This window comes from Glycine soja, chromosome 9 (assembly GCF_004193775.1).
Source record: "Glycine soja cultivar W05 chromosome 9, ASM419377v2, whole genome shotgun sequence".
NCBI classification, from domain to species: Eukaryota; Viridiplantae; Streptophyta; class Magnoliopsida; order Fabales; family Fabaceae; genus Glycine; species Glycine soja.
Genome location: NC_041010.1, coordinates 29,352,592 through 29,364,533, shown reverse-complemented (window position 1 = coordinate 29,364,533; position 11,942 = coordinate 29,352,592). Strand labels below are relative to the sequence as shown.

General features: G+C 33.7%; 1 protein-coding gene across 1 annotated transcript; it reads right to left on the bottom strand.

The window, feature by feature from the left end:
• Nucleotides 1-416: 416 nt before the first annotated feature.
• Nucleotides 417-6,155, bottom strand: LOC114367073. Its single transcript, XM_028324164.1, has 7 exons — nt 5,692-6,155; nt 3,049-4,155; nt 2,394-2,479; nt 1,254-1,658; nt 939-1,160; nt 738-862; nt 417-643 (listed from the first exon to the last, which is right to left on the bottom strand). The coding sequence occupies exons 1-7, from the start codon at nt 5,692-5,694 to the stop codon at nt 585-587; spliced, it is 2,007 nt and encodes a 668-aa protein (XP_028179965.1). The 5' UTR covers nt 5,695-6,155; the 3' UTR covers nt 417-584.
• Between the last annotated feature and the right edge of the window lie 5,787 nt (nt 6,156-11,942).

Below are 11,942 nucleotides of genomic sequence, written 5' to 3'. Positions count from 1 at the left end.
GGCTTTCAACTTAAGTGGCTTGTTTGTTTAAAAATACATTGAAACTTTGAACTCGTGATCATCTTACTTTTACACCCTTTAGTTTCCTTAACCCACCAATAAACTCCTTTTCATATCACTCATTAGGAGAGAGGTAGTTTGAGAAAAAAAAATCCAATAAACTCTAATAATAATGCAATGCAATGCATGAAGGTAAACCAGCTGTCATCTATCCCAATTATGCTGTAAATTTTATTTTATTTTTCAAATACATTGCAAGAAAAACATTGAAAATAATTTTTTTAATTATTTTCCCGTAAGCTCCCCCTATTTTTAAGGAACCACTAAAAAATTAATTTGAAAAAAATTAAAAAAATCAGCTATAACTATATTTAAGCTAAAAAAAATACTTAAATATAACAGATTAAACAAACGGCTGCAAACTATAATGTACTAATTCACATTATATAAAAAATGGGTATAGACACTGAATTAACTGTACTAGAACTACCACAAGTCCTCTGTCTTGAAGGGACTCTGTTGTTTCTAAAGGGTTTAAGGTCTTTTCAATACTAGTAAGCTCTCCACCACATACCAAACCATTTTTACAGTGATGGTTTCTTTGCTCTGAAGACACCCCACAAGTAGTACTTTTCTTGAAATCCTGCAGAAGTAATCCAACACACAATTTTGTTTTACAAACAATAAATTTGATATGTGCCATTGAAAAAAGTAGTATAAATATAAATGTGACTCACTTCGGCATTGAATAGGGAGTAATATAGAAGGAAAAATTAGAAGCTCTGCATTTTCAACCTCTGTTCTTAAGGAAAGGTCAAAGTACATCATGTCCTCTACCAGCTTGTGAAAGGCCCTCTCAACTCTGTAAAAGCATGACATATTTAGAACTGAATTAAAGAGAGAGGAATCAGATAATGCTAGTTTGTCCGAAAAATCACCTTTCACTATCAGGAAAAAAATAAAGAGCAATGCTATCCATATTTGGTCCACATTTCATGAAAGACTTTGGCCACACCGCAGTTCTTGGGCGCAAGTCTGGGCAAAGCACATCAGGGAAAAATCTTGTCTCCTCCAGAACTTTGGGGCTTGCTAAAGTGGACACATGGGCCAGAAGACCAATGACAGTACCAAAACTTGGGTCAGAGATGCGCAAACTTCCCCTATTGGCCAGAAAATTCAACTTTAGACAATGCTTCATCATAGCAGCTAGAAAATTTATCAGCTTCTGAAAGGGTGGGAAAAAAATTTCTCACCTCCAGACTGGATCAGCAATAGGGTATGGAACAGTAGCATTTAAAGACTCACTAGTATTAGCTTCATCTTTTGGATCTGGTTGAAACTCTTTCTCAAACTTATTTTCTTTTTCAGCGTTGTTAATGCATTGAGACAACCCATGATGAGACAAACTGTGATTATCAGATAACAGCACCATTGTTTTAGCTATAATATTTTGTGGCTCTTGCTTGTTTTTTACACTCTCTATGCAGCTTTTTGGCTCTATTCTGGCTTGAGATGCATCATTTCCCGAATTTAGAGAGATTTTTTTTCCAGATGGGAGAAGAGTACAACTATCATGAAAAGATGTCACCTTTGCTTCGCAATCCTCACAAAACCAAGTAACATCATCGGTAAAAATCACAGGCCCATCTAAACAATACCTGAAAGGGGAGAGTTGAGTTGCATAAGGTCAATATGCATTTAAGAATACAAAACTATAACTGCATACGAAGCAAAAGTTTCTGGTTTAGAAAATGCTGGGTGGAAAGTTGAATAACATACTAAAATCACTAGGCTTCTGAGGCGGAAAAGGAAGTTCATGGTATTAATACTTTTGTATTGTGCATCAACTTGGTGGTATTTAAAGGATGATTTTCTATAATTTACAGAATGTATATTAAATAAATTTTTCTAATAAAAACTGCAATCAACAGATCTAAATCATATTTAAGATACATATTACTTTATTTTAGAATACAAACAAATATTCCGCCCATCTTCTATACTAAGAGTAACTTGAAATAATGTCCATATGGCAATAAAAATACATGTATATGCAGCTAATTGTGGTGAAGAAAACCTGCTAAAATCATAATTTCACAAGCAGTTTTACTGAAGTCAAATCATTCCTGTCTTATATATGGTAGGAAAATAATTAAAAGCAAAGATAGAATTCTATGTGCATGACACAGGTTCAGGTACAAATACCAGGCCCATCTATCATTTCAATGTTCATTGGATTCAGCAAATAAAATTGGGAATACTCCCACCTTACTATTAGTATTAATGGAAATTTAAAGAATATCCCTCTGGCACATTAGAAGAGGCAGCATCTGAATGATGAAATATTGCTAAAAGTACATTAAAGCAAGTAGACAAAGAGTAAAGACAAATACCTATGAAGTGCATATACCTGACACTTGTTGCAAAACACAAGTGTCTCTGGAAATCCTGCATTGCCACACTGAAGACAAACAGCTACCTGCAACAACAATTGTACAGAGTTTTACTTCAGTGATTCATATTTTATAAGAGCAGATGAATAACTCAAAAGAAACTCATACTCTTCCACAGAACACCGTAACAGACATATGTGAGCAAAAACTAGTAGGTTTTTTATGTAACAAAAAGATTTTTTTTCAAAATGTGGATATAAGTCATAAAACTTGCTACATATAGTGCATCAATATTCTTGCTAAAGATTGCGATAAAAAGATTTGTGTTAGATGTTGCAAATCATTAACAATTCTTTCCTCTGATCAATTCAAGTTCTTGTCATTTTATGGAGACAAGACACTACCCAAAAAAATAAAATGGTTATTCAATCAACAATTATTAACTAGTAGAATTGTAGATTTGTTCAATTGACAAGTCTAAATTAATCATCAAGGGTAGGTTAAGCAGAATCATACCTGTTATGCTAATAGTAATACTGATAATTTAGTTCACTAACACCAAACAATAAAATTATAGCCAAATTTGTACAGAAAACCTCTTAAGCAGCCCCTATATTGTTTGTTAGTTTCACAGAAAATTAACAAATGAGAACACCTGAGACAGCTGAGTTGTCCCTGACTGATGGGTGAGAATCTCTATCCTTTGTTCAGCTTTAGAACATTCATCTGTAGTTTGGGTGTTAGTACTGGAACCTGAAGGGGAATTGAACTCCACTACAATTGATGGCAGCAGCTGATTGTTTTTCTCATCAGTACAACTTTGGTTCTCACAATCTGCTGTGTCTTTTGATAATTGGGATTCTGTTCCAATATGTATAGCATGTTCTTTGTGTTCTGATACAGGTGTCTGTGAAGCTAAAATGCGTTGAGACTGTAGCTTGAAACTTGATTTACCTATTTTGGGACCCCTAATATTCTGCTTGAAACCATGACCCTGTGCCCCACTATTATCCCTAGGTTTCACTTCAGGTCCTTTAGCTGGAATTTCACAAGTCAGCCCCATACCTTTCTTCAGGTAATTCTTGTGCTTCAAAATACTAGCTTCTGAACTCATATTTTTTTGTGGGTGACCATTTTTCCCAGATATATGAACTGTCTTAGGTAGAACTACCAAATTCTTTTGAGAATTCGGCCTCTGCCCATTTGAAGTTTTTAGTCTCTGTATTTCCTCATATAGTTTCAATATTCTTTGATGACTATTTTCTTGGTTATGCATTTCCAATGTTTTGCAATAGGGTAGATGAACCTCACAAATTTTACAGTATCCCACTTTTGGTGGTCTTAGTTCTCTTGCTGCAGAATCAGAACTCACATCTTCTGGTTGGGTGTAAATATTAGAATCTGCAGGGGCATGTGGATGATCATTTGTTTCTACAGTAGGATTTTGAATCTTATGATATTCTTTGCCTTCCAATAATTGAGCCTGTGAGTCTAAGATTTGCTGATATACAAGCTTGAAACTAGACCCCACCACAGGTGATGGTGCCATTATATCATATGTCACAGCTGGCCATGGAGAATCAATATAATGTTTAGATGATTCCATGGGTCTTCTTAACCCATCATTTGTCTTCATATATTTATTACCTGTTTTGCCTCCACCAATCTTATGAGGAACTTGGTCATGGTAGTTAAACTGCCTCTGACGGAAACCTCTAAACGATCTAGCATTCCAGTCATTTCTATTTTGAAACCTCCTAATCTGTGAATAAGCATTTGAACATGAAGCAGTTCATAAATTGATATGGCTACAGCATTCATGTGAGATGAAGGGAGGGATTGGAAAAGAGATACAAAAACATTCTTAGGCCTCCATTGGTTTAGAAACCAAACGGAACACACTAGTCTCACTACCACCAGGAGTTGCTTGCAATCAGCATCAACCCATTGAACCATTAGAGTAATCCAATAACTCAAAACCAGACTAAATCATTCAAACCATATTGAATCCTCAACCTAATCCCGTTTTTGAAAAACATTCAGGTTTAATAAGAAAAAGGATGGCATATTATCAGTATCATCATAATTAGAGTCCCAACACAAATACTGACACTTCCAAAACTACTTACAAAAACAGATGACAGGCTGACATGCCATTCAGATTTTGCGATATTTCAAACGAACCTAACAACACAAAGAGACAAATTCAAAATGTTGCAAATAGAACAGTTGCTACCAACCTGAAACTCTTAATGAGTTCCACCATATCCACCCATGTAATCCTGTTCCTTTAAACAAAGCGGAGTAAGGGTTAAGAAGGGTCACCTTTACAAGGACAGGAACAATCAACACATGTGCAGACCTCCTTAGTCAAGTTTTTTTTTAAATAATTAAAGTATTCAACCACCATTATTTATCTCATACTCTCAAAAAACAAGTGCTAAAGTGCTACTGCTATGCCCACCCAGCCCAAGGTGAGACAAATCTTCAAACCCGCCTTGCATCTTTTAGCAGTGCTGTCAATTGCAGAATGCAAAAAATGGCAGAAAGCTAATAATGCACTATATATCATAGCAGCACATTAGCGGACAGAGTCGCAATAATGGATCTAAGGATTTCCCCAATGCAATAGCACTATAGTTCCACTATAACTGCTATTTAACAACAGTGCATCTTAGCAACATTAGCCTAATATAAAAATCTACAATTTTGTCAATATCCACAGACACACAAATTACACATAATATATCACAAAGCACACTGCTAATTCTACAAATATATCAAATTGATGTCCATTCCATAGTTGCGAAATAACAACAGGATTTTAACAAAATAAAAATCTCAAGAAGCAGAAGAAAGAAAAACAAAAAGTTCTACTATCACTTTTACTACTCCATGATCATTTATGCGTTATTTAATGACCATCCATGCTCTTTCTGATTAAAAAGAAAAGAAAAACAACCACAAGAATCCATTAAAACAGAGAGTAATCATCATCATCATCATATATTCACTTCTGTCGTCACATTTTCACATCATTTCTCTTCCTATAATTCATTTGTCACATCTATTTCTCCTTCTCTTCCTGTGTTCTTCCATTCAATATCTCACTCCCCTCAACCCATATACCCCAAGAACTAAGCATTTTGCTAAAACAAATTAAAAGAACAAAAAAGATTCTAAAAAATTATCGTATCACACAGGAAACAAACACCCGATGAATTACGTCCAAACTACACATTCAAAAAATAATGACAAAGGGGGGGGGGGGGGGGGAGAAAAGAGAAATAAAGCTAACCATTGAATCAAATCAGTTTTGCAAGAATGAGGACGCTGAGAAAATTGGAGAAGGTGCAAAATCAGAGGCAAGAACAGCGAGTATGAAGGAAGGAATGGATGCGGAATTGGGTGTTTTTTTAGGCGCGAAAATTCGCAGAGAAGAAATTGGGAAGTGAAAACGAAAGGTGAAGTAACTCGGCCAAAATAAAAACGATAGGTGAAGTCGCTTACGCTTACGCACTTGATTTCACGCCGTCAATTTTTCTTTGAAGAGGTTTAAGGGAAAGAAGATTTTCTTTGAAGAGATTTAAGGGGACAGAGGAATTCTGATGATAGTAGGGATTAAGCCAAATTTCCCCATTTGGGTTAGTTTTAAAAACTTTTTTCTTAGATGGGGTGGTTTTAAAACTATTTATCCAAGGGGCAGTTTTGGACGTAACCGCATGGTGCAAGCAAACCGTCAGTGAGACTGGCGGGTTTGTTGCTGCTGACTGGACTCGCCACTGACAGCAGCGATATGCCCAAGTTTGACTAGAAATCACCATTAGAAGAGTGGCGACATGCGACAGCAAGGGGAACCGCCAGTTTGATTGGTGAGTTCCCAGCACGTAGGCCTCAGGGCTAGGCGTCAGTGGCACAGGCCATGCAGAAGTTGCAGCTGCAGCAGTGGACTCGCGAATCAGGATGGCGGGATGAGCTTCACTGGAATCGCCAAGCTGGCTGGCGATTTGCTTTGTTTCAATTGACCATTATAAAAGGAGGAACTCAGCTACGCTTGGTACGCTTTCTTCTTCTTCATATTACTCTTCTTCTTCTTCATATTACTGCACTACATTGTTGTTCTTCTTGCTTTATTTCTGGTAAGTATTTTATACTGGTAAATATATGTTGTATTATATATATATATATATATATATATATATATTTTGAAACATAATTTTAGTGAAAATTATTTACGTGATTGTTCCTGTTGTATATATATATATATATATATATATATATATTGTTAGGTTAGTTTTAGTTAATTTGATAATATAATTTTTTTAAAATTTTGTAAATTAGTATAGTATTAATTGTTTTATATATAGATATGTTGAGTTTGTTGATGTTAGGTGAAACTTTTAAATTTTAAGTAGTATGTTTAAATATGATTTAGTTGGTATATTATTATTTGTACGTTAGCTATAGTTGATTTATTAATATAATTTTGTTAAGATTTTTAAAATTTGTATGTTATTATTTGTGATAAAATTATTTGTACGATAATTTTAGTTGTTATGTTATTATTATTTGGTTTAGATTTATTAGGTTTGTATAATATTGGTATTTTAGGTTTAGTTAGAATTTGAATATTATTTAGTTTATTGAATTATAGTTTTTATTGAAATATATGATACTTTATTAATTTTATATATACGTTCTTTAAATTTTTTATTCCATGAATTTTTTTTGATTTAATACCATTTTTTTGTGTATAATATTTGTTATATAATTTAAATTTTAATAATTGGAAAAAAAATATGGTCATTTAATTAATTTAATGTAGGTATTTTAATATTTAATTTTGTTATGTATAGAGTATTTTAGTTGGTAAATTAAGTTTTGTTGTGTTAAATTTATGTACATATTTTATTTTATAATTTTATTAAGTATGTATTTTAATTTTGTCATTTATTTCAATTTATGTTGCTATGTTAATTTTTAATTATGTTATTTGTAGAGTATTTTATGTAGTATTTTAAGTTTTATTGTGTAAAATTTTTGTACGTGTAACAATTTCTAATTTTATTATGTATTTTAATTTGGTTATTTATTTAAATTTTTGTAGCTATTTAATTTTTAATGTTGTTATTTGTACATTATTTTAGGCAATATTTTAAGTTTATTTGTGTGTGTACAATTTATGTACGTGTTTAAATTTTTAATTTTGTTATGTATTTTAATTTGGTCATTTATTTTAATTTTTGTAGTTATTTAATTTTTAATTTTGTTATTTGTAGACTATTTTAGGTAATATTTTAAGTTTATTTGTGTAAAATTTATGTACATGTTTAAATTTTTAATTTTGTTATGTATTTTAATTTGGTAATTTATTTAAATTTGTGTAGGTATGTAATTTTTAATTTTGTTATTTGTAGAGTATTTTAGGTAGTATTTTAAGTTTTTATGTGTTAAATTTTTGTACGTGTAACAAATTTATGTATTTTAATTTAGTCATTTATTTAAATTTGTGTAGCTATTAAATTTGTAATTTTGTTATTTGTAGAGTATTTTAGAACATTTATTTAAATTTGTGTACGTATTATTATTTTTAATTTTGTTATTTGTTCAAATTGATGTATTTTGTTATTTATTCATATTTTAATTATGTGGTATGTATATTTAATTGATTTTTTTGTAAATATAGTTAATTTTTTTAATGTACAATTTTTGTTGTCAATTTTTTGTATTATATTTGACTTTATAGTATCAATGGCATGTTCGTCGTCATCTTCATCTGGTGTACACATTAAGTCTAGTTCAATAGATGAAGACGTTTTATGGCTACAACCTAAACATGTTTCCGAACATGTTTGGAATGAGGAACCAGACAGGAAGTTACATATCAGACGAGTTGTACCCATCTATCAAGGGCAAGAAGAAATATCAGAGGAAATTATTCCTCTACTTCGCCAATCAGGATTTTATTGGATAATGAAAATGGGGTACCTAAAAATTAATTCTTCATTAATTATAGCCTTGATTGAAAGATGGAGGCCCGAGACACACACGTTTCATTTGAGATGCGGAGAGGCTACGATTACTCTTCAAGATGTGTCAGTCTTGCTAGGTCTTCATACTGAGGGGACACCATTAATTGGTCAGACTAATCTTGATTGGGCTGAATTGTGTGAAGAATTATTGGGAGTCAGACCACAGGAAGGTGAACTTCAAGGCAGTGTGGTCAAATTAAGTTGGCTGGCTCACCATTTTTCTGAAATAAATATCCATGACGGTAACATAGAACAATTACAAAGATTTACCCATGCATGGATTCTTAGATTCATAGGAGGAGTTCTATTTGTTGACAAAAGCACCAGTAAAGTTTCCCTAAGGTACCTCCAATTTTTATGAGACTTTGAACAGTGCAGCACGTATGCATGGGGACTTGCCGTGCTTGCTTATTTGTACAGAGAGATGTGCAGCGCCACCAATTACAAAATAAAATCAATCGGAGGTATGTGCATCTTAATCCAAATGTGGGCATGGGAACGCTGCACGACTTTGGCTCCAAAGAGAACTCCTCCTATAATAGAAAACAAACCACTCGGACACAGGTTAGCACTAATTATTTCATATTTTTTTTGTAGGTGGCTGCGACGTGGAAACCAACATATTAGCAATGATGATCTAATAGTTTTCCGTTGCAAATTAGATATCATGAAACGACATGACGTAACAAGATCATTATGTATTTCTTAAATAATAAATAAAATGTCATGGTTTAAGAAAAATTAACAATTGTGTTATTGTATGTAGTTTCTGTGGGAGCCTTACCCAGCAACTGTTATGTCGATGTTGCCTCCCATTTGTTTGGTTGGCAGTGTGGCGTGGTGCGCAGTGGTGCCACTCATTTGTTTCCATGTTGTAGAGTGGCACCAACTGGATAGAGTGTTGCGACAATTTGGAATGCAACAACCTATTCCGAAGGCTCCTTCGCAACCACAGAATATCCATGGGCTAACGCTGAAAGGCAAACAAGATGAAAATTGGTTCCAGCTGTTGGCCCCATTTATCAGTCAGTGGAATAATCGAGCTGAGTTTAGGGTCGACGTTTATCCTCGACAAGAGGGCCTATTGACTTTTAACTCAGATTACATGGTCTGGTATAGGTGAAAAACAAAAATGTTTGTCGACCCAAACAATGCAAACACGACTACATTGGTATTTATTTCTTTTTAATTATTTAACTTCAATTTATTTTTTAAATCATGGACATTAGTTTGCTTACCCTAATAATTGCAGGGTGAAGTTGCCGAGACATTGCAGTATATGGTGTCACCACAAGGGCGAAACACATGGACAGTTGATGATCTCGTGCCATATGTGGAAAAGTTAGCGATTATATCCCAAGAGCAAGAGAGGATCATTGAGCCTGTGACACATGGTCCGGCATCAGAGCGTCGATTTCCCCCACAACAGTTTCACATGCTTCAGTCAAGTGTTGAAACTCAAGGTTTTGACAGCAAAGGGAGATTGTCCAAGCAGAATATTTTTCCCAACAAATGGACCAGCGTGGCCATGGAATGTATTACACGCCACCAACATTTTCTCAGTATCCTTCACAGATGTATCAGTATCCTTTCGAGGGTCATGACACTGATATGTCTGCAAGCGAACATTCGTTTGGTGGTGTTGCGGAAACACATCCTCATTTTTCATGGCCGACCATGACCCCTTCGCAGCAACATGATGACCCAATGGCAACACCTAATGCCCCATTAGGTCCGCAATGGGATGTACCCGGAGCAATACCTGATATGGGTGACTTATTAGGTGTTGATTTACATCACGAATTTTCTGCAGAGGCTGAGCAACAAGGGCGGAGACAGCGCAAGAAGAAATCCGGATCGTCAAGCCCGAAGGTGGGAGCGACCATGTGGCACATCCTCGCGCCATCACGGACACCATCACGACTGATTTTGATGTCTCTATTTGAAATTTGTGTTGTATCTTTGTAATTTGAATTTCAGACTTAATTTATGGTATCTCATACTACTTGTTATGAAATTTGTTATGGAATTGCGTTTTCAATGACCATTTGTTATGGAATCACCATCGCGGACACCATAATGACTATTTTTATGTCGCGCATCAAACTAGAATAATAAATAAAGTCATAAAGAAAAATTAAAGTAGACAAATCAAATTAAGTAATGCTAGTAATCATAATGACTATTTTTATGTCGCGCATCAAACTAAGTATATGGTTTAGGTTTAGGGTTAGTGGTTAGGGTTTAGGGTTAGTGGTTTAGGGTTAGGGTTAGGGTTAGTGGTTAGTGGTTAGGGTTTATGGTTAGTGGTTTATGTTTAGGGTTTAAGGTTAGTTGTTTTTTGTCCTTTCAAGTTTCACGGTTCAAAGTATATGTGTCGAATATATATAGAAGTCGGTATGACATGTTTCATGAAGTGATGTTTAGTAGAGATTTGGTTAAGTTACAAATCCTATATATTTTATATTAATACATTAATTACATTAAGTAGCATAAATTAATTGCATTAATTACATTAATTTATGGAAATTAATTATCATTTTAATTAAAATACATTAATTAATAATATAAAATTTGTGAATACCTTCTTAGGTACCGCATCCACGTGGTGATCAAAGAGTAACTCTCATGGTTCGAAGTATACGTGTCGACTATACAGAGGTATGACACATTTCGTGATGTGATGATTAGTAAAGATTTGATTCAGTTACCAACCATACATTAATCTAATCTAATTTATCTAATAATATAAAATTTGTGAATACCTTCTTAGGTATGATATTGACATGGCGATCAAAAAGAAACTCTCACACTTTGGATTATACCTGTCGATTATACAGAGGTCTCTATGACACATATCGTGATGTGATGCTTCATAAAGATTTTATTTGGTTACGAACTGTGTATATTATATATTAATACACTAATTACATTAAATAATAGGGGTGTAAGTGGGTATGGGTCACCTACAAAGCCGAATTGACCTAAACCAACCCAAACAATTTGGGCAGGATAATTTTTGTGTGTGGGTTAGACTTGAACCGAATCAATCAAACCCATTGAATTTTGAGTTGAGTCACAAGTTTTAATATCTGAACTCGTTAACCGTTGAATCGTTAATTTTTATTGAATTATTATTATTATTAAAAAAATCAAATACTATTGACTATTAATTACATATACTTATCGACCTGATTGAGTAAAAATCAACACATCCTTAACCTTCAGGATCAAAGCGACATGAGTTTTATTGATAGAAGCCACTTCCAAGGGCTTCTAAAAATACTTTAATCTATTTACAAAGAGTAGACATCGTAATGTCCATTGGTTTTGGTAGAAAAAAGTGTTTGAAACTCATCCTTACTATGTTTATTGAAACTCATTATCTCGAATATGATATGCTTAATTTCCCATTCCTCATGGATAGATAGATAAATAGGAGTCAATGGAGTGAAGTGGGATGTGACAACATCATAAAAAAATTAATAAAAAATAAAAAAAGAAACAATTATGTCTA

Excerpts from the sequence above, each read along its gene's own strand:
- LOC114367073 (XM_028324164.1), bottom strand. Across the intron at positions 2,480-3,048 it reads GGACAACTCAGCTGTCTCAG|GTAGCTGTTTGTCTTCAGTG; the intron begins GTGTTCTCATTT and ends TTGTTGTTGCAG. Across the intron at positions 1,659-2,393 it reads CAGGTATATGCACTTCATAG|GTATTGTTTAGATGGGCCTG; the intron begins GTATTTGTCTTT and ends CTCCCCTTTCAG.